General features: G+C 44.2%; 1 protein-coding gene across 1 annotated transcript; it reads left to right on the top strand.

Annotated features, from left to right (window-relative positions):
• Positions 1 to 712: 712 nt before the first annotated feature.
• On the top strand, positions 713 to 20,453 carry LOC130388624 (ran-binding protein 10). The gene is made up of 15 exons (XM_056598042.1): positions 713 to 1,046; positions 4,236 to 4,347; positions 6,695 to 6,747; positions 10,628 to 10,795; positions 10,938 to 10,960; positions 11,142 to 11,326; positions 11,536 to 11,648; positions 11,802 to 11,910; positions 13,832 to 13,980; positions 14,381 to 14,585; positions 15,171 to 15,322; positions 15,557 to 15,702; positions 16,042 to 16,153; positions 16,408 to 16,549; positions 16,944 to 20,453. Exons 1-14 carry the CDS (start codon positions 848 to 850, stop codon positions 16,536 to 16,538), a joined length of 1,857 nt encoding a protein of 618 aa, XP_056454017.1. The 5' UTR covers positions 713 to 847; the 3' UTR covers positions 16,539 to 16,549; positions 16,944 to 20,453.
• The last annotated feature ends 2,141 nt before the right edge of the window (positions 20,454 to 22,594 follow it).

Here is a 22,594-nt window from a genome sequence, read left to right as displayed (position 1 = left end):
TTTAAAGCCACAATAATATGATCCATACATCCCTACGATACAGTCAGTGTATACGTATTTAACTCTGAAATGTGAAATAAAGCAATGTGAATACTGAACACAAACTCTCTCTCCCCCCCCTCTCCCTCTCTCCCTCTCTCCCTCTCTCTCTCTCTCTCTCTCTCTCTCTCTCTCTCTCTCTCTCTCTCTCTCTCTCTCTCTCTCTCTCTCTCTCTCTCTCTTACATACAGTGTATATGGGTTTTTGACGTTCGAGCCTGAAAGTATATTATTATAGCAGAATTCTTAGATGTCCAAAGAATATTTACTCTTTTCAAATTTAGGAATAATTAAGCATGGCGTGACATGACGCCTATTTTATAGATAACGTAAATTGGGTATTCCTTCCTAAAGTAGGCTAATTTAACTTACGTATCATAATCCCTGATCGTTATTGAAATCCACCATTAAATGTGGACAAAATGTTCGATCAAATCAACATTCAGGCAATGTTTTATGTCACATTATATCGGCATGTGTACAGCACGCATATTGCTACATTTCCCCACGAAGACGAGAAAAACTACATTTCCTATCTACAGTAGGCCTACAGTGGAAAGGTGAAAACCCAACAGAGATAGATACTGAAGCGGGGTTATGTAGTCATTTAGAAAAAGTAGCCGACGGAAGGGACAGGGATTGAACTACAGTACCCAAACTTCATAGTCTATTACTACGGTAATGAGCGTTGGTGGTTATCCGGGGATGTCACACCACAGCTATTTTCTCTCACTCTCTGAGTATACTTCCATGGATTGACCCAGAGCGTAGGACAGATAAATAAACAACAAGACATCACCGAGCGAAAAATGGCAGAGCGTGGAGAAGGCAGCTTGCTGTTAGGAGATCCTACCTTTAATTTTCAGGAGCACGAACTAAACGAGAGACTGAAACGGCTTTACCCGGCCGTGAACGAGGAAGAAACCCCTTTACCCCGATCTTGGAGCCCCAAGGATAAATACAGCTATATTGGGCTTTCACAGAACAATCTGCGGGTGCATTACAAAGGTTAGAAAGCAAGTTGGCCAAGCCTTGACATCTCTTACAAGTAGTTGGAAACAATCATTTGATCAAAGAGTCTCAGATCCAATCTGTCAAAGTACTGCGGATGGGAGGGGGGTCACATAGGGTACTGAAGCGTCGAACCTGTAACACTATACGATTACATGTATGTGTTGGGAGGGGGTGGGAACTGTGGCCCACAGTATCCTATCTGCTTAAAATGATCTTTCTCTGCATGGTGTTTCGTTGTTTTCGCAATGGATGAATGTTTAAATGGGTGACAGCTCGCGACAGTTAGTCTTTTGTGATTTAACCTTCAGAAATAGGACATTTATTTATTTTTTTACATATAATGGTGTGTCTTTTTAAGTTACTGTCTATCTTCCGACTTGAATTTACGTTGTGAGTTCCCTATTAGAATACGATGCTAGCAGTGCCATCAATAACGTCGCAAAGCTGCTGGACAACCAGCAAGCTAACTAATGCCATCCACAACACATAGGAGCTAGCTATCATCATGCTATCCCCCAGCGAAAGCTGTAGCTCGGTAGCTATCCTAGCTGTTCTAGTTGTCCTTGTTATTGTTGTTAAAATAAGTTACAAAATGTCACTCCATGACATTTACGCCCTTCGTTCCTTACACAAACTGGGTATAACGTGGAATGATGTTATTGTCCGTGATAATAGTGTTAGGAGAACAACGAACGCCAGATTAAACTGTATTTGTATTTGTTTTGTTATTTCCCCGAGTGGTTGTGTCATGCCATTTTCCTATCAGGATGCATACAGGCAATGTCGTTTAAAATGTATGTAGGATAAAAGCAGAACAACCGGCTCTACTTTTTATGACTGCCATACCTAATTTCCCAAGCACGTCACCTCTTTCAGGACAGCTGCTGTAAGGGATGAGGCCTCTGCGTGTAATATTAGGCCAACTTCATCGATCTACTAATACTTCTGGTGTTTTAACGGCAAGATACAACCCAAAGTAACTTTATGAACAGAAGGTGAAATAAAGCTCAATTCAGATAATAATTCACAATGTAATTGCTTTTAGAGCTTATTATTAAATCATCGGCCTTCCAAGCCGTGTGTGTGTGTGTGTGTGTGTGTGTTCTATAATATATAATAAGCATCAGCAAATCACAAGGGTCAAATGGAGTATGTATACTAGCAATAGGTACTACATATGAAAACATTCTCCACTTGGTTGTTCTGACTCGGTTCTGTGTTCTCACCCTGGTGATTTGAATGCTATTTTGACCAGTGTTCCAATTATCTCTGTTCAAGGCAAGTGTGTCTTGCTAGGCATATGATGTTGCAGAAACACTGCTCTTCTTAATCAATTCATAATTTGGTCGGCACGTTGAATGAGCTTCCTGGGTTAAAACTGACCCAACAGGTTTTAGGTCTTGGCAGGTTTAAACTAGGTTTTGCCAGTATGATGGTTTATTTATATTGTGTGTGTGTGTGTGTGTGTGTGTGTGTGTGTGTGTGTGTGTGTGTGTGTGTGTGTGTGTGTGTGTGTGTGTGTGTGTGTGTGTGTGTGTGTGTGTGTGTGTGTAACGTGGGACCATTACCCAGAGCTTCAGAGCTCGTCAGGTCGGCTCAGCTCACCTTTTGTTATGTGTTAATTCCAACATATTATAAAAAATATTCATTTAGACCAAAGTATTTTATAGTCTACTTTTTGTCCATGCATACTTTAAACAGTCAATTGTATGATTGATCTTCCCAGTGATAGTGTGAAGTAGTTCTCAGTGCCACCGCTCCTCCCATAGTTTTTTGCTGTGTGTAGCAGATACAATACTCACTGGGTGTATTTTGGGGCCCCGGCCGTCCCTGAGGTACCAGCTCTCTCTGGTTGGGTTCCCCGTATGACCTAGTCGATGCATATACTACTAACTACATGTAGTCTCTTGGCCCAACGAGCATTGCTTTTACAATGAGGACTAAGCTTGACTAAAATAGATTGCTTGAAAGGTGCATCAACCATCAGCCTATAAAGTGCATTCACCCGCACACACACACATTCAGTCTTGCATATTTGGACTGACATATTTGGTGATAATCAAGCGTGGGCAGTCCTTACATATGGACCTGACTCTGCTACATGGGGCTAGCACTAGTTCTGGCAATGAGCCCAACCCCTAATCCCTCTAGCAATACACAAATTATGACTAATCATTTGAAGTACTTATTAGTTGCTTTGGCGCTGACCCTGACCCTGACCCTAATCCCGGTGGCAATATATGATATTTTTAGAAACGGTAAACGATAAACTATGACCAAACACTTGCATTGGTCCTAGTTTTGAGCAGCAATTGGAGTTCAACAATGTGTTTTCGCTTTATAAAAAGTGTTGATTACCTGGGTATAGTGCCATAGGTCAGAACGAACCAAGGCCATTTGAATGAGACTATCTGAACAATATTTATATTTCATTGTATGCTGATATCAAGTCAAATATTTAGTTTTATATCTTTCACAAACACTGTATTCATTTAATAGTGTGATTGTGTGTATTGATAAGTGGTGTTATGAGTAGATTGACCCTGCTGTAGATCTGCTGCATTGAGCCAGCCAATATTGTGGACCCTATTCAAAGGCCAGACTGTTTCCAATGTGGCCTTCTATGATCAGAATGTAGCCTAGGATAAGTCTTTCAGTTACCAATCAAGTTGTGTCAAACCGACAACCATTTTGTGAGCAAGTGGCTATTACCTCACAGTGATACCGTTTCTTGGAACCTTAAAATAATGATGGTCAATACAATTCATCTTGGAGTGAATATCAGTACAGTCAAGTTTTGTGGAGTTATTTTTATGGATGAGAACTCTAGCTAACAATTGCTTTGCCAATAGATTATCCACACTGGTAGGTAAAGAGTCTATTGCGTTATAGTCTAACCATCATTATAGAAGTTGTGGAAGTTACACATTCTTCAGGCTGATTCAATCAAATACTGGAGTACAGAACAAACAAAGCTGTTTCTACTGCTATAATAGTACATTTAATATTTGTTCATTGCATGAGATAGGTTTCTTATGTTGGTACAAAATCACATCATATGCTCAGGATATAAAGTATAGCCTAATATAGGGTATCTTGACCACAGCCATATATTCTCTACTCTACTGTCTAGTCTCTAGTGTTATCTCTACTTTAATTCCCTAACACTCTTCATTTTCCCAGGCCACGGCAAGAACCACAAAGATGCTGCCTCTGTGCGTGCCACACATCCCATCCCTGCTGCCTGTGGAATCTACTACTTTGAGGTCAAGATTATCAGCAAAGGGCGGGACGGGTGAGTGGACCGACTGTCACCTGTTAACCTTGGGTTTTAGTCGCAATGATGTCTTTTAGATTCCACTAATCTATCTATAGGTCAATATATTGCTGCTCCTCCTCACCACACGTGCTGATCACTCACCACTCACTTGGAATGTAATATAAAGCCATGTTGTGGAGGCAGTAGTTTCGCATCTTAAAATCCAAGTGTATGGGTGCCGTGCAATGAAAGATTAATTATGATGAAATTCCTTACAAAGCTGATGCATTAGCCAAGTGCTTTGTTGTGGAAGCAACAAATTTGTTACCTCCAGATGTTTAACATTTGTCTTCACAGCTGTGCTGCAATCTGGGTTTGTCTAATTATTTATTTAATATGATTCATTGTTAATGTGGTAATGGTAAAATATTGACCACTTGACCCCTATTTTGGGAAATGTTTTCAAATGAACACATATAATTGTTGTGTGTTGTGTGAGTTGTTCTGAAATCCAGCTTAAGCAGGACATAAGGAGGTCTTCGTTACTTATATCAAGGAAGGCATTGTGGAGACAGCAATTGATTCTGAGCAACATTAAAGTTGCAATACGTAACATTTCAACTTGCTTGTAGCTTAAAATTACCTGGATATATCTGTGGTCAATATTTATCGATACTGATTAAAACCATGTTATCAATAAAATCACATCCTATAACATAAAATGCAACTCAGCCTTTACCCCTCTTTGATTATAATAAGCTTCTGCAGCTGGGCGTGTCTCTCCTTGCTATAGACACTCCCAAAACCCCTCCCATTGACTCCATCCACCTAGCCCCACTACACTGAGGTCAGTCAGTTCACGTCACACGTTGGGACGCCAGTTATAGTGGACAGAACTCTGCTCAATCGTACATAATCGACATTAATAAACACCCGAGGTGTAACCCTAAAAATAAAAGACACGATCCCTCCTCCCACCCTCTCTTCCTCAAGCCCTCACCTCTTGTCTCTCCAGCTTTAACCTCTTGTCCCTCCAGCCCTCACCTCTTGTCTCTCCAGCTTTAACCTCTTGTCTCTCCAGCTTTAACCTCTTGTCCCTCCAGCCCTCACCTCTTGTCTCTCCAGCTTTAACCTCTTGTCTCTCCAGCTTTAACCTCTTGTCCCTCCAGCCCTCACCTCTTGTCTCTCCAGCCTTAACCTCTTGTCTCTCCAGCTTTAACCTCTTGTCTCTCCAGCCCTCACCTCTTGTCTCTCCAGCTTTAACCTCTTGTCCCTCCAGCCCTCACCTCTTGTCTCTCCAGCCCTCACCTCTTGTCTCTCCAGCCCTCACCTCTTGTCTCTCCAGCTTTAACCTCTTGTGCCTCCAGCCCTCACCTCTTGTCCCTCCAGACCTCACCTCTTGTCTCTCCAGCCTAAAAATCTTGTCTCTCCAGCCTTAACCTCTTGTCCCTCCAGGCCTCACCTCTTGTCTCTACAGCCTTATCCTCTTGTCTCTCCATCCTTAACCTCTTGTCTTTCCAGCCTTTATCTCTTCAACCTTCACCTCTTGTTTCTCAAGCCTTAATCTCTTGTCTCTCCAGCCTTAACCTCTTGTCTCTCCAGCCCTCACATCTTGTCTCATCAGCCCTCACCTCTCTCCAGCCCCCATCTCTTCTCTGTCCGTCCCATTTGTCATTTCTAAATGGCATCCCAGCCTTGCAGGCATTTTCTACAGCCCTGTGAAAGAAGGAGTTGTCTGTGAAGTAAAGGATAAATAATTAAATGTGATAACCAATTAAACCTTCGGACGAGTCAAGATTTTTCTCTCTATAAACTGATTGGGCTGTTTAGTCACAGCGGATTACATTTCAATGTGCCCAGCCGAGAGACTGTGGGGCAAAGTTACAGCCCTGTACGAAAGGGGGCTGCAGAATAGCCAGTGTGGGCTGCATTTAAATAAGTTGTTGATGGTTGATGCTCACAGCCTTGGAGACCGACACCCTCCTACACTCATACTCGCAACATATTGGTGCTCTGCATGTACAATTTAGAATTATAACTATATTCTTATAAGAACTGTAACTGCGTGTTTCAGTGTTGAAGACCTCAAGCGCGGTCTACAACGTACTGCCTTCCACTGGCAAAAAGACCACATAATCCCAAAATCGATTGATTCAGAGAAGAATGTATTTTATGCTTTCTCAATCAAAACTCTTTGGAGGTGGTGGCCAGAGTTCTGCTTTGATTGAACGTGAATTCCTTTTGGTTGGCATCAAGGAATTTAGATGAAGGAAAACCTGCTTATCTAATGATATGTTTGAAATTGTCTGTATATATATATAATTTGTTTATATCGTTTGTCTCTATCATCACCTTTGTGCCTTGTTTCTGCTGTTCCATATAGGTACATGGGCATTGGCCTGTCTGCCCAGGGAGTCAACATGAACAGACTGCCTGGTGAGTAAGGAGGGATTATGGGACTTAACCTACATCATGTGTGTATAGAAACAAAAAAGTGTCTAAAAATGTGCCTCCAATTAGGCAACAGGTGTGACCAGGTTATTTGTTGTTTACACGGCCACTTGATATGCTATGTGGTTCTCCTAAGAGCAATCCCATGTGTGGACTTCATGGCTCTGGGCCAGCTAGTCATTGGCTGTACCAAACTTCCTTAAGCCTAAGCTAATAAAAAACAAACAAATAAACAATAGTACTCTCTCTGGTTCCAATTGGACTAGCTTAAAGTCTTCAAAATGGTGGAAAAGGGCCCTTTTTGTGAGTTCTACAGATGCTCTGTGTAATGTTCAGCATGTGTTGGCTCAGAACACGAAAGAACAACACTGACTGTGCCTTTGTCAAGCATTATGCTAAGGGGCATTGTTCCCTTGTGGGGTTGAATGATGGAGGGCTGTAATAATGTGCATATCAACAGCAGAGGAGTGACGTTTTTAAATGAGTCTTTAGGAGGAAGGATTGAACAGTGCTATTGTGAGACGGAGACAGTTATGTCCATCATGAGTACAGAAATATATTAGAAATGTCCGAAGCAGTGCCGACTGGGCTGTTTCTATTGGGCCCTAGACAATCGTTTTAAGGCCATGTAAACTATAATGGGTGTGAAGGCTTATTTCCTTTAATGTGTTGGTATCTATGGCACTCATGTCCTTTTGAAATAAACCGGCTGTTAAAGATCTGAAGGCCCCCTCTCTGTAGGGCACCATTAGATCCTGCTCGTGGTCCTGCTGCTATTTACAGGACAGCTTCCGGCAGGTACAGGATTGAGGGGGCCATCATGTGTGGATAAGCCGGATAAATAGACCACTAGACTACTATTGGTTGTAGATCTCTGGGCTGGGGGAAACTGCAGCAGTTGCAGTCACAATGAGCACGTCCAGAAGTCACACAGGGTTCCGCTCTCCTACCATAGATGACCTGGAAGAGTGGGCCTAGTTTGACCCACACTGTGTGTGTGCGTGTGTGCGTGTGTGCGTGTGTGCGTGCGTGCGTGCGTGCGTGCGTGTGTGCGTGTTCTCTCTCTCCTGTGTGTGTGAGTGAATGGCAAAAACTGGCAAAAAAAGAGGGAACACATACACAGAGTGTAGGCCCATGAAAATTAATATGTTTTTGTTATTGAAAGTAGGAATTACCATCATGTTTTTGTTTGTTTTTATATGTAAGATTGACAAAAAAAACATGCCAACGTGTGTGTGTGTGTGTGTGTGTGTGGGGGGGGGGGGGGGTTCCCAGTTCTCACATCAGGATGTCTTTAGCTAGCCTATTTTCCTGATTTAGTATGCGGTGAGCTCTGAGCAAACACAGGGTTGCTACACCCAGATACTTAATCAACCTACGTCAGTGGCTAAATGTGCAGTGGGTAATATTCAATCGTAATTAATCACAAGGGAAATTGTTAGTGGCTATCTATCGATGTGTAAAGGATGGGGTTGAGCTAGGCCTACCTTTGTGCTATTTGTGTTGACAGACTAATACCCATGTATTTACAATTGGCATAATAGAATAAATATTTCTGTGTCCAAAAGTATGCAATATTTTGGACACAGTTTATGTAGTGGATAGATGCGTCCATTTGATGTGTGGCTTTGCTGTGTTTGATTAAGCTTGATACCGCTGCATAATGATCAAGTTCTATTGGGCTGTTGCGCTGTCACATGCAAGTGTGGGCGCACGCATGCACTCAAGCAACTTACCCCATGCAGAAACCACGTCATCTGTGTGCATGCCTCCACAGATTGAGGGATGAGTGCAGAGCGGAACAGATGCAGAAAGCGAGAGCCTAGGTTCACCCCAAAGAATGAAACCGTGGGGCCACTGTGTAATGCATCTACATAGGGCTGTCGCCGTCATATTTTATATCGGATAGTAGGAAGGACAACTATACTATGACGATTACCTTATTACCAGCATGTTATAAGTGGGTGGAGCTCGTTGATATCTCTGCCGTCATCTAAACGTTGAAAGAAATACCCCTTCCCTCTCTGGGTATTTTTTCTTTTGATTTCTTTTTTATATTTATCATTTTACATGTTAATTGTTTTTATATGTTATGAATCTATTTTCATGCCTTTTCCCGTAATTTTTGTGTTTTTTCTCATATGTTTAAGGATATCAATAATTCTGGCAAAACCGTTGATCAATGCGGGACCTCACTTGGGTTAACTGGTATCCTACAGGATCATAGGAGAGTGCTGAGATCGTTTGGTGAAGCAGATAAAAAGAGATTTCAAAAGCTGTGCTGCATGTATTTCACTGGCAAACAATACAAGCAATACACAGATATCAATCATCGTTGGTCTCCTTTGCCTTTAAATTTGGGGGCTTGAATCGAAGCAGGCAGAGAAACATTCAACATGTAATAGGCTTTAAAATAAGGATTGCACTACAATAGTTCTACGAAGGTTAGTGCCTGAATACTGGGGATCGTCTTGCCTTGTTTAACTAAATGTGTTCTTCAAGTGCACACAGTCCTTATCTCTATGCAATACTCAACAGTTGGGGTCAGATCCTTGGTTGGTATATCTATGTATTTATATGCGTGTGTTTTTTCCGTCAATAGTTCAGTGCTCTGTGATGCTGACCTCTGTGTCTGATCCTGCTGTGTGGATGCCTTCCCATTTCATTAGCATGGTGAGGCATAGAGCCTGGCTTTAGAGGCAATATCCCTGTCGGCAGATGATTCTAATACCTCACAAACACACACTCTCGTTCGCACACACGCTCACATTTACGTGGCATGCATTCACATAAGCACAAACACACACTGCATGTGTGTGCACTCACTCACCGAGTGACACACTTGTGCAGCTTCTCCAACAGACATCGGGGAAACACACAGGCCCTGTCCTCAGGAGTCTTTACCAGTGCTGTATGTGGCGTGTTCTTTCACTAACCCCTCTTGGTTTTTGGCAGCGGTGGACCGGCTCTGGTGGCAGAGCCGCCTGACTGTGCTGGCAGAGGGTCGGCCCTCTGTACTGTCCACACTAAAACCCTCCATGCCTTCCCCTGTGTGACCGAGGAACGAACGGGTAGAGATGGACAGACAGACAGACCAACAGATGGCTTGACACAGAATATTTGTCCCGGGGAGGAAAATCCAGGCCAAACTCTTGTGTTGTTTCCAATTCTTGAAACGTCTCTGTTGGTCCTTCTAACACCCGGCTGCAGGAAATGACCTTTGTTTAAAAGTGACCGGAAGGTCCTAGCTCCCATTGAAGTCCATTTTGTGGAAACTTCTTTTGATAACTATGACTGTACCGCTCTTCTGCTAACTGGACTCGGCTGACTCGTGCGCCCCGGTTAAACGTGTGACTCCACACTCACAAGTACTTTAAACATATCCATGTGTTGACAACTGAGTGACGTTTCCTCCAGTCACCCCTATTGTTGAGACACTGCTTGACAATGACTCACCGTGTTTCACTCACAAGTGCCCCCTGCCTGCCACAGCATGGTGCACAAATATATAACCCTGTAGTGTAGCTACTGTTGTTCTTGAAGGGTCACCTAAAACACACACAAACTATTGAGATCCTTGTTTTATTTACAGTAGACCCTTAGAGTGTCTGTTTGCGTGGGTATCGTTCGTTATTTACAGCAGAGCCTAGGTCTTGTGTTTTCATAGGGATCATTGATTATTTATAATACAGCCTAGGTTGTGTGTGTAACCTTGTTTTTCTGTCAACACAAAACCAACAAACGTATTTTATTGACAGCTTTCCTCTGCAGTTTCCTGAAGAAATATAGTAGATTCAATTTGTAACATAGGACTGCAGGAAAAAATAAAAAAGTGATGCTAATCCTAATCCATGTCCTATTTTAGGATGGGACAAACACTCGTATGGTTACCACGGAGATGACGGACATTCCTTCTGCTCGTCCGGGACCGGCCAACCGTACGGTCCCACTTTTACAACGGGGGATGTGATTGGCTGCTGCGTTAACCTCATCAACAACACCTGCTTTTACACAAAAAATGGCATCAGCCTGGGTCAGCAAGATTCATAAACTACTGGACATTTGAAGAGATTTTATACTGGCTTGTGTCTTTCTATTGTAAAAAAAACTATAGCATTTAGTATCAACACGTTATAAAAGATAAACTGAACTCTTTCTGTAATTCTCTATTCCAGGTGTAGCCTTCACAGACCTCCCTGTAAGTACCCTTTAGACTACTAGTTGGCATTAAATGTACACAAAACCTACTCTTTCTAGCAATATACAACACTAAAGAACCAGTCCATGCTTGTCATTGTTCAAGAGTTAAATTTTTAGGCTATCATCAACATAACAGTCAAACAGTTGACAACACGGTTGCCATGGTTTCCATGTTCCAGCCGAACCTGTACCCCACGGTGGGGCTCCAGACCCCCGGAGAGATTGTAGACGCCAACTTTGGCCAGCAACCATTCGTCTTTGACATCGAGGACTACATGAGCGAATGGAGGGCCAAGATTGACAGCATGATCGCCCGCTTCCCCATAGGAGAGAGACTGGGGGAGTGGCAGACTGTTTTACAAAAGTACAAGCGCACACACACACACACACACACACACACACACACACACACACACACACACACACACACACACACACACACACACACACACACACACACACACACACACAGCTCAACAGGCAAACTATTTCTTTGTTACCTTCCCACTCACACATTTCTGGGTTGTGTGCTGCCCGTTACTTTAGCCTGTTTGTTCTCTGTTCCGTGCGCAGCATGGTGTCGAGCTACCTGGTACATCACGGCTACTGCGCCACGGCGACCGCCTTCGCCAGAGCCACCGAGACCATGATACAAGAAGACCAGAGCTCTATAAAGAACAGACAGAGTAAGGCCTTGAAATGCACACACTCACCTACACAGGCATGCATCCAGTTTTCACCTAATAGGTTTATGCTTTATAATCCCACAGCATTATTGTAACTTTTCCTGGCCTATCCGATTGTGTGAATGAGACCACCTGTTCTGCTTCGTCCAATAGGAATACAGAAGCTGGTACTGGCAGGACGTGTGGGAGAGGCTATAGAGGAAACTCAACAGCTTTACCCAGACTTGCTAGAACACAACCCCAACCTACTCTTCATGTTGAAGTAAGTGGACCTAAATAAGTAATAGACCTAAGGCAAACAAATAGATCCACGATAAGGCTGTTTGCATACCATGTCTGAATAAATGATTGTATACACGTGTACAAAAGTTAAACTGCAGCGAGTTTTTGGCAGTTTGTTTAACGGCGTTAACTTCTTCAGTTCGGCTGAAGAGCTAAATTGACCCTAGACCAAAGCACCCTGGACTAGAGTTTGGTGTGTTTGATGTGATGTGAGCTGACTTCAGGAGGAGGATTGTGTAGCTGGAGGCCCTTGATCTAGTGTGCGATATTTTATAGGGCCCCTAGTTCAGAATGGTGGATCAGTCTACCAGCCTACCCAAAAGACTGTAGCCACTGATAGGCCTATCTATCCATCATACATCTAGGTGGACACTCCCACCTGTAATGTCACTAAGCCAAAGGTCAGGGCAGATTTGGAAACGGCTTCCAACGGCTAATCACACCCACACCTGGTTATATAAGGGCAAGGCGGCCGGCTCCCATGGTTACACCCCTTCAAGCAGCTTCCAGGAAGCGGAGGACAGGTGTGTCGTATCAACGCTCAATCAGCAGGTGTCGGGGTCACCACACTATGCGCCTACCTCTCTCCCCCAACAGTGCTGAAATTCTGGTTCACACCCTGGTCGCATCGCGTTTGGACTACTGCAACTCTCTCGTCTTTGGTTTACCTGCTAAGTCCATACATTAATTACAACCGGTACAAAACTCTGCAGCCCGTATCATTACTAAAACCCCCCCCATTCAGTCACATAACACCTGTCCTGCATCAACTCCATCGGCTCCCCGTCAAATACCGCATCGTTTACAAGATCCTGCCTCTCACTTTCAAGGCCATCAACAATCTTGCCCCTCAGTATCTTACCGAGCTTCTCCATATCAAGGCACCCACCCGTTCTCTCAGATCGTCTTCCTCCATCCAGCTCACCCTCCCACCTGCTCGCCTGGTTACCATGGGGTCAAGAGCATTCAGTCGCTCAGCCCCCCACCTCTGGAACTCTCTGCCTCATGACATCCAACACTCCAGGTCCATTATCACCTTCAAATCTCACCTCAAACCGTATCTATTCAGCCGAGCCTACTCCCATTAAGTCAGTTGCATTCTTGGGACTAGAATGACCCCACTGTTTCTCTCTTGTACACTGTTTTATTATGTTGTTGTTGTTGTTTGTTATCTCTTATGAATGTTTGATTTTGTAAGGTGACTTTGAGTGTCAAGAAAGGCGGCCATAAATAAAATGCATTATTATTATTATTATTATTATTATTATTATTATTATTATTATTATTATTATTATTATTATTATTATTTACTACGAGTGTGTAGCAGCCGTCCCTGTGAGGGGGGGTCACCACACTATCAGTATGGCTACAGGCGTCCCTGTGAGGGGGGGTCACCACACTATCAGTGTGTAGCAGCCGTCCCTGTGAGGGGGGGTCACCACACTATCAGTGTGTAGTAGCCGTCCCTGTGAGGGGGGGTCACCACACTCTCAGTATGGCTACAGGCGTCCCTGTGAGGGGGGGTCACCACACGATCTGTGGTGTTCAAACCGGGCATGTCAGAGCTCTCCCTGGGTGGGTGTGTGGGGAGCTGGTGTCTCACCTCACGCGGCCAGGTGAGGCTGTTTAAACCAGTCATCAACTGCACATCCTGACACAGTTCATAAGAGGGTATGCATGCAGTAGCATGTGTTTAACCTGTAGAGGGAGTCCTCCAGTAGCATGTGTTTAACCTGTAGAGGAGTCCTTCACTAGGGTTTGGTTCTGGCTCTTTAATAGCATGCATCTGTAATCCGGGGTCACTGTAGATGAGGGCTGTGCTGAAGGACATGAACAGTTAAACCGTCTCCTTTGGTTTCCCCTGCTCCAGCCAAGCGTGCTCATGTGGTGTGGTCTCCCAGGTGTCGGCAGTTTGTGGAGATGGTGAACGGCACCGACAGCGAGGTGCGCTGCTTTGGCGTCCTCTCCCCCAAGTACCAGGAGAGCCACCCGGGCTCCCCCAACCTCAGCCCCCTACACGGGGCCGCCGGCACACAGCTACACAGCGGAGGTACCCAGCCCCCCCACGCTCTCTCTCTCTCTCTCCTATGTACCCCTCCTCTCCTTCCTCTCTCTCCTATGTACCCCTCCTCCCCTCCCTCTCTCTCCTATGTACCCCTCCTATCCTCCCTCCCTCTCCTATGTACCCCTCCTCTCCTCCCTCCGTCTCCTATGTACCCCTCCTCTCCTCCCTCTGTCTCCTATGTACCCCTCCTCTCCTTCCTCTCTCTCCTATGTACCCCTCCTCTCCTCCCTCTCTCTCCTATGTACCCCTCCTCTCCTCCCTCTCTCTCCTATGTACCCCTCCTCTCCTCCCTCTCTCTCCTATGTACCCCTCTCTGTCCTCCTTTCACCTGGCTCTCCTGTTCTCTGATCTGGCTCTCTCTCTTTCTGCTCTGCTGTGTTCTCAGGCTCAGACAGCCCCACCTGCAGCAACGGGGTGACCCCCCCCAGCAAGTCCAAGGGCAGCAGTAAGCACCCGGGGGTGCCCTCCTCGGCCTCCTCCTCCTCCTCCTCCTCCTCGCCCTCCCCCTCCTCAGTCAACTACTCGGAGTCCAACTCCTCGGACTCGACCAAGAGCCAGGCGCACAGCGCCCACAGCCCCCAGGAGACCAGGTAGGGGGGGTTTACTGACTGTTTTACCCCTGCTGGTGGGGGGCGGGGTGCGAGGCTTACGCCTGGGCCAGCTCACTGTTTGAGTGCATCTGTTTACTACGAGAACACACGGCTTCATTAGCAAGTTGGTCGAGAATAAAACACGACCAATCCGTGAGTCCGTCCATCCAAGGGATAAATGATTTTATAGAGAGAGAACACACATACACACACACTCACACACACACACACACACACACACACACACACACACACACACACACACACACACACACACACACACACACACACACACACACACACACACACACACACACACACACACACACACACACACACACACACGCACACACACGCACACTGCTAAATGGAAAGCTGGTATAAAGCAGGTATAAACAAATTGCTAGATTAAGGCCAGAATTAAATCCTGTTGGTTTTCCTCTGCAGATCACATGCTTGGAAACATGTGATTTAATATTGTGTGTGTGTGTCTTTGTGTGTGTGTGTGTGTGTGTGTGTGTGTGTGTGTGTGTGTGTGTGTGTGTGTGTGTGTGTGTGTGTGTGTGTGTGTGTGTGTGTGTGCAGCGACAGTGAAATGGAGATTGAGAGTGAGCACTATAGCAACGGTGTGGCTGAGCGTTCCTCGGCGGCGGCGGCGGCGCGGGTCATGAACGGCACGTACAAACACCAGGAGGTGCTGCAGACAGACACCAGCAGCAGCAGCAGCAGGGTCAAAGGTACGCACACACACACACACACACACACACACACACACACACACACACACACACACACACACACACACACACACACACACACACACACACACACACACACACACACACACACACACACACACAGCATAATGTGGATCATTCCATTTTTTTAATCGAGTCAATTGAAAGACACATGAAGGCTAAACCCACAGAAATATATTTTGTAAACTGTTTTGTGTGCGTGTGCGTGTCCAGAGGAGAGCTGCAGCAGTAAACAGCTGTGTGGGGGGAACCAGGAGGCCACGGAGAGGATGATCCAGTTTGGCCGAGAGCTGCAGACGCTCAGCGAACAGCTGTGCCGCGAGTACGGCAAGAACGCCGCGCACAAGAAGATGTTACAGGTAGGAGCGCAGACACACACACCTGAGTACAGACACACCCCTGTTCTGGGGCGGAGCACGGTGAACAGCGGTACAGGACGACCTGCGGCTGAACTCCAGGGCCTTCGCCCCGTTCATGTTCTTTCAGTTGTGTTGCACTTTTGTCCAATCAGTGTACCAGATGTCATGTTCAACACGAGATACATTTGTGATATTTGATTTTTTTTTGATATTTGAGATATATTATATATTATTATTATTATTATATATTTGAGATATTCGAGATACATTTGATATCGTCCAGAGCGGTGTCCTTTGCCCTGGATCTGAAAAAGGCTCTCTCTGCGTCTGTGTGCCCAGGACGCCTTCAGCCTGCTGGCCTACTCCGACCCCTGGAGCAGCCCCCTGGGCCAGCAGCTGGACCCCATGCAGAGAGAGGCCCTCTGCTCGGCCCTCAACAGCGCTATTCTGGGTAGGACCCTCGCCGCCCCCCTCCGCCCCGCGGGCCGGCCCGGGCGTCCGCTCAACCGGGTCATGTGCCCGCGGATCTACCGCGCTGTTGATTAGCTACACCTGTCACGCTTGATTTGCAGACCCCATACTGAGTGTGTGTGTGTGTGTGTGTGTGTGTGTGTGTGTGTGTGTGTGTGTGTGTGTGTGTGTGTGTGTGTGTGTGTGTGTGTGTGTGTGTGTGTGTGTGTGTGTGTGTGTGTGTGCGTTCCACAGAGTCCCAGAACCTGCCCAAGCAGCCTCCGTTGATGCTGGCGCTGGGCCAGGCCACAGAGTGTGTCCAGCTAATGGCCCGCGTTCGCTCCGGCTCCTGCTCCTTCGCCAGAGTAGACAACTTTTTGCACTAACCCCAGTCCAGGTGAGCGGATTAGGTTAGCAAAACCCCAGTGGTCTTATCAATAGCGTCTACGTTGTTAGCACTGCCTCATGGGACAGTGGGAAGGATTTCTGATTTACAGAAATGGGGAGAAGGATCTCTAAGTGACACTTTTGGGAATTGTTTGGCTCCCTCCTGTGAACGTCAGACACGGATGTTTATGGAAGATATTGTTAATGAATGAGGTTGCATCAGTTAGAATGTATTCTGCGAGATTCAAGTCTTATGTCCCCATAGATAGGCATCTATCAGATTTCAGATTTCAGACTCCAATAACATCCAATCACACATTCTAGTGTACAAGCCTTGTAGTCGCAAGCAGTGATAACAGTGATCGATTAACATACTAAATCTCTTATCTGTTCACTCATCACAGGTTCACCTCAAGCAGTCTTGACAGAAGGCCTGTCCATCAGGCGGTTGTCAAAGCGACGGAGGAGAGAGCATGTGTGTGATTGGTGTTCTATTGTCTGGGTCGGACGCTGCCAGTGGACGGACGGAGGAGGGAGGAGACTTCCTGTTCATTTTAGTATTATTGAATACAGAATTGTGTGACGCTATTTAAAAATAATGATACTTGTTTTATCGAGAGAACTTAGTTATTTTGGTCCGTTTGTTGTGTTCATCTTTACATTTTAAGGATTTTCTTCTTTTGTTTTCGCAGGGTGAATTGTGATTCCCTGCTCCTCAGTATTTTACACACACCTGCTTGGTTGCATCATATCACACACTTATCAGCGTCACAATCCTCCTGGCCGGTTGCCATAGCGCCACGAGTTGACTCCTCCCCCACAGGAAACGGGTGATTCAACGCTTGAAGTAGAGTTCCGATTATTGAGGAAATGCAGACCATTGATTTCCTCCCTCCCTGCAGATAAAAGTCAGACAGATTTGTCCTTTAACATTACATTTTTTATTTATATTCAACTCTGCAATACTGATCTCCTTTCTGCAGTACAAGAACATATTATATGTTGGTCATATAATGCCTATTCTACATGATTAGCCCAAACCTGAGTTTGAAATGGCGACTTGCACCGACCAAATCATGATCAAACAAAGCGTCTCTGATAGAGACACCGCTTCTACAATTTGTATACGCCTCTTCATTTCAGTGGAGAACCTCATACCTTCAACTTCAACTACATTTAATGACGGAAAATTCAAGCATAAACCCACAGCAAGCTATGTACAGCCTTAGCAAACAGACTGCCATGGTCCCTGTCTCTATGACTGTGTAACTTTGGTAGTTTGAGTGGTGCTGTATCTGTATCTAAACCAACGCCGAACATAGCACTGGCATGTCCACTGCCGGGCTGCTTCCACGCAACTAAGATCCACTCTGCCTGAACCATCCAGCATCCATATGTGTCACCATCATATCTGCTCTTTGATTGGATTGGCTCTCCCGCAGCTATTTCAGTTCTTGTGTATTTATGACGCATTGTTTCTAAAGATTACATTCTGACACAAGTTCTATTTAAAATTGTAACAGTGAAAAGTATTTTTCTTTACTGACATACACAGACACAAACGGATACTTTTTGTTAGTGTTTTATTTTTTGTTGCACAATCTTTATATAATCTGCTGGTATTCAAAGACCCCCTCCCTTAAATAAAGAAGCAATCAAATATACAATAGGATCCATTGGCTAAAAATATGCTGGAATCCAGCAATAGTAAAAGTGTTTAAGTTGTTAAGGTCGAAAACAAAACAAAACTTTGTTAAAGACAAATGTACAAATGTAAATGATCAAACCTACTTTGGATACTGCTGAAAATTCATGTTTGGTTATAGTCACATAAGTGTAAATAAGGTCACTTAGTGTCTACCAGCTGTTTCTGTCTCCTTCTATCTCCATCTCTGAATTCAGGCAAACCTCTGGGGCTTGTGGCCGGACAGGAGGGGCGGTGTGGAACTACTGAACCCCAGTTTAGTACTGTATCATAGCTCTGCAGAGTTCTCAGGACCCTCAGATGCATTAATGGCAATGTGAGGCCAAAGCAGTAGGATACAGGGAAGAGCCAGGCAATCGCTACCTACCCCATCGGTGACTCTCATACCAAAAAACATGTTTTATCATTCCCTCCCGAAAGTTCCCTTTTGTAAGAGATAATGGCTTTTATCTATGCATTTATCTTTTATAAATACGCGTTGTTTATACATTCAAACCCAGACTTCAATTAGACTTTTGTGTTTCACCGTTACCTTTGTTATCCGAAGTGGCTCAGAACAAACGCACCGGTTCTGGCTTGGATCTCCAGTTGTTTTTTCCAGACCTCTGCCAAACCCACCCTAGCTGTATACTGATCAAAAGCACACCGTACAAACTCCTGCTATTGTTGTTTTAGACTGTAGCAAACTGATAGCTCTTAGACCCTAACCCTAAGATGCTGCCCAGCCCACCTCATCCATTTTTATCAAACCTCCCACTACCAGCGCTGGTTGTTTGACAACTTGCTGTAGCATTTGTGCTTTACATTTCCACTCGTGAGAGAATTTGGTTCCTTTGTAGTGTGCTAGGGTGTTTTTATTATACGTTCGGTTTGGTTCTGTTCATGTGTTACAGGGTGTTTTATTACATGTGAGAATTGTCTATGTTTCGCCGGGGGCTACAAATACACCAGCTCTTTTTCTGCTACCATAGGAAACCATAGCAACACACAAAACACACAAGAACATCTTCTCCTACTTCTGTGTCTGACTCATGACACACACACACTCACACACACACACACACGCACACACACACACACACACACACACACACACACCTCTGCTGCATTACCTGTAGGACAATACAGCTCTGTGTTCGAGTGGAGGCTGTGTTTCCCTGCTGTCAATACACAGTCTTCCCCAACACACAAGACCCCACTGTGGAAGGTCATTTTGTTTCACCAGGCCCAGTTTGATCTGATGCAGGAGAATCAAAGCCACGCTGCCCGAGAATCGAGGCAAAATCCACATATAATTTATGGTTTGGTTTTTGGACTTTGGGAGGAATGGCATTTAGAATTATGTTCAGGCTATGCGCAATTGTTATTTTTATTTGAATATTTTAATTTTTGACTGATCATTATTGAATAAATATTGTGAAATGAGTTATCCTCTACTTAGCATGAGACTTTTAAAATATTTGAAATGAAAAAAAAAAATGAAACAAACCTATGTACTGGAAACATGTTAAAAAGAAATTGTATTCTCTTTAATTTTGACAGAATTATTTTTATTAAAATACACATCCATAAGCATATTATTTCTCTGGAATTGCTAATTTACTGTGTTTTTCTTTATTGTTAAATTGCCCTTCTATCCTCTACGTTAAATATATTACAGGCCTGCCTGGATGATGCAGAATCATACACCCTTTCCCAGAGGCGTCTTCGTAGGACTAACACAGGTGTCGCTTATAACAATTGTTGGTCTGCAATTTGTGTGTACCAGTAGAATAACTGGTGAAGATAATTCACATTAACCATGGACCTTTTCCAACAGAGCTGGCATAGCAGGTAAACACAGTTTATTCCTAAGCATTAACATTGGCTGGGAACATTTGGGGGAAAAGGGTCGTACACTAGGGGGCACTAGCGTAACATATACGTTTAAACGTACGATCATATACGCATACATAAGCCACCATACAATACTGAAGATACTCTGTTGGATAGAATTTCCTTGTTTTGTAAAAGGAAAAACTGAATTCTGAAGGGAATGTTGATATCAGTCATTGAAGACACACCATAGTGTAGTCGTTCTACAGCCATTGACCTGCTTTATGGTAAATCAAAAGACATTTAATCATTTGAAGTGTAAGCATCTATATTTACTTTATTATTTAGTTTCTGCACAGTAGTGTTGACCTACTCCCACTCCTCTCTGCTGATGCAAAAAATAGAAAGACATCAAAATGTGGCAACTTGGATTGGGGAGAAAGGCGATAACACTCATGTAGGACTGTAGGATAGAATGCTATTATTACAGTTTTTTTCAATTGCTTGAACACGTTTTGCAAAATTTGGCTCATTGGGTCAAAACTCAACACACAAGCAAATAAGACTTCAACACTGGGAAATAAACCATTCACATCTATGTCAAATTGAAACTCGGCTATCGAAACCTAAAAATTCTTTGTAAAAATGACACTGATGTCAAAATGAAACACACTTGCATCATATGAATACACTTTCAGATCAGCAGCAACACACTGGTCTACTTTATATAAAACACTGCATTCTTTCATGGTCACTGTTTTTATTCAGTTCCACAGAGGGCACGTTTTCACCACAACCAAAACAAATACTAAATACTGTACATTGCAGTACTGTACATTACAGTGCAGTAAATACAGTTTGAGCAAAAATAAATAAATAAATAAAACCTACTGTACTGTGAACACAGAAAAACATGGCAATTGTGCATGGGTGGGCTTATGGATCCTGCCGTCTGTTGGGGTCTGGCCATAGGATCTCATCAACATCACAAGCAATATTTTCTTCCGCTAAGCATCGGGGAAAACATTGCCTTGTGTGCCGAATCCATCCATGGATTGACCCTATGTTGATGTCTCCGCAGGCCTGTTCCATTGCCTGCAGAAGAGGCATGCGAGCATGAGGTTGGCGGTCATATACGCACCATCTCCAAGCCGAAAATAATTCTTCTATGGGGTTTAGAAATGGTGTGTAAGGGGGCAAGTATAGGACTGGTGAACCAGTTGCGGACCAGAGCAGCCCGATGGAAACTAACATTATCCCAGACAACAACAAACCTGGGCTGCTCTGGTCTGTCCTGTACAGCTGCATCGTGAAGTGCATCCAGAAATGTTATTATATGTTCGGTATTGAAGGGATCTAGTTTTGTTTGATGGTGCAGTAGCCCTTGAAGGCTTATGGCAGCACACATGAGATATTTCCCCTGCGCTGCCCCGGGACTTGCACAATTGCCCTTTGGCCAATTACTGTATGTTACGACCCCGTCGTCTTGTTTTGCTGAGGTTGAATCCAGCCTCATCAATGTAAATAAATTCATGAGGCTGTGCAGCTCAATCCATCTCCAAGATGCGCTGTAACAAAACAAAATACATGCAATACAGATTTTAGATGGCATTACTCAAAAGGTGAACAGGGGTTGGCGTCCGCCCCCAGAAGGTATTCTAGTCTATAGAAAAAAGCAACCACGAAAAACCAACTGTATTGGTTTGCTTCTTTTTTTTTTTACAGTACTGTATATACTGTACTTTACTGTATATACCATAGAAAGTACTGAAACATCTCAATGTAGATAAACACAAAACTACCACTTTTGTTCAAAAAGGAGCATTAGCCACCCTGCAATACAGTACATGTGATATGGTACAGTACTGCAAACACTCTAGATACAGTCTGAGTAGAGTAGAAAGTAGAGAGTTGAAGACATACCTGTTTTCCAGTCGGAATGTCCTTATTATGGATGAAACTGTGAAACGGCTTAGATTAGGGTGGACTCTCTGCCCAGCTTCCCTCATAGTCAGGCCATGGTTTATGACATGGTCCACCAAAGTTGCTCTTATGTCATCGGAAATAATGTTCCATGCACGGCCTCTTCCACCACGTCCTCCTCTATGTCTCTGTCCTCCTCTTCCTCCTCTACCTCAGCCTCTTGCTCTTGCTGCATCCATTCTTGCAAAGTTCTGAAAATGGCTTAACTGAGGACTTTTTGCAGCTGGCTGATTGGTGTTCAGTTTTGGAAGAAAGTGTTTTAAGGTGTGTAAGTAAGTATTCTCAAATAGAAACAAAAACTTCAAGTTATGTTGCTTTGGTCTAAGCATGTGTCTATAGTGTTCAAACAATCGAAAAAAACTGTAAATTAAACCTGTGTCAAAAGTAGGAGAGGACTGTAGCCTATAGTTCAATTCAACCAAATTTTGATTTGATTTCAATGATTGTTTTCAAGGCCCACTGTGTATTTCCTTTGCTGCGTGATTGCAAGGAAGAAGGAGGCCCATTTATTCTTCCGTCTTTTACGTACACATGTGACAAACATCCCTTTGT

The sequence above is a fragment of the Gadus chalcogrammus genome, chromosome 9, assembly GCF_026213295.1.
Source record: "Gadus chalcogrammus isolate NIFS_2021 chromosome 9, NIFS_Gcha_1.0, whole genome shotgun sequence".
In the NCBI taxonomy this organism is placed as follows: domain Eukaryota; kingdom Metazoa; phylum Chordata; class Actinopteri; order Gadiformes; family Gadidae; genus Gadus; species Gadus chalcogrammus.
This window is presented reverse-complemented; position numbering and strand designations above follow the sequence as displayed.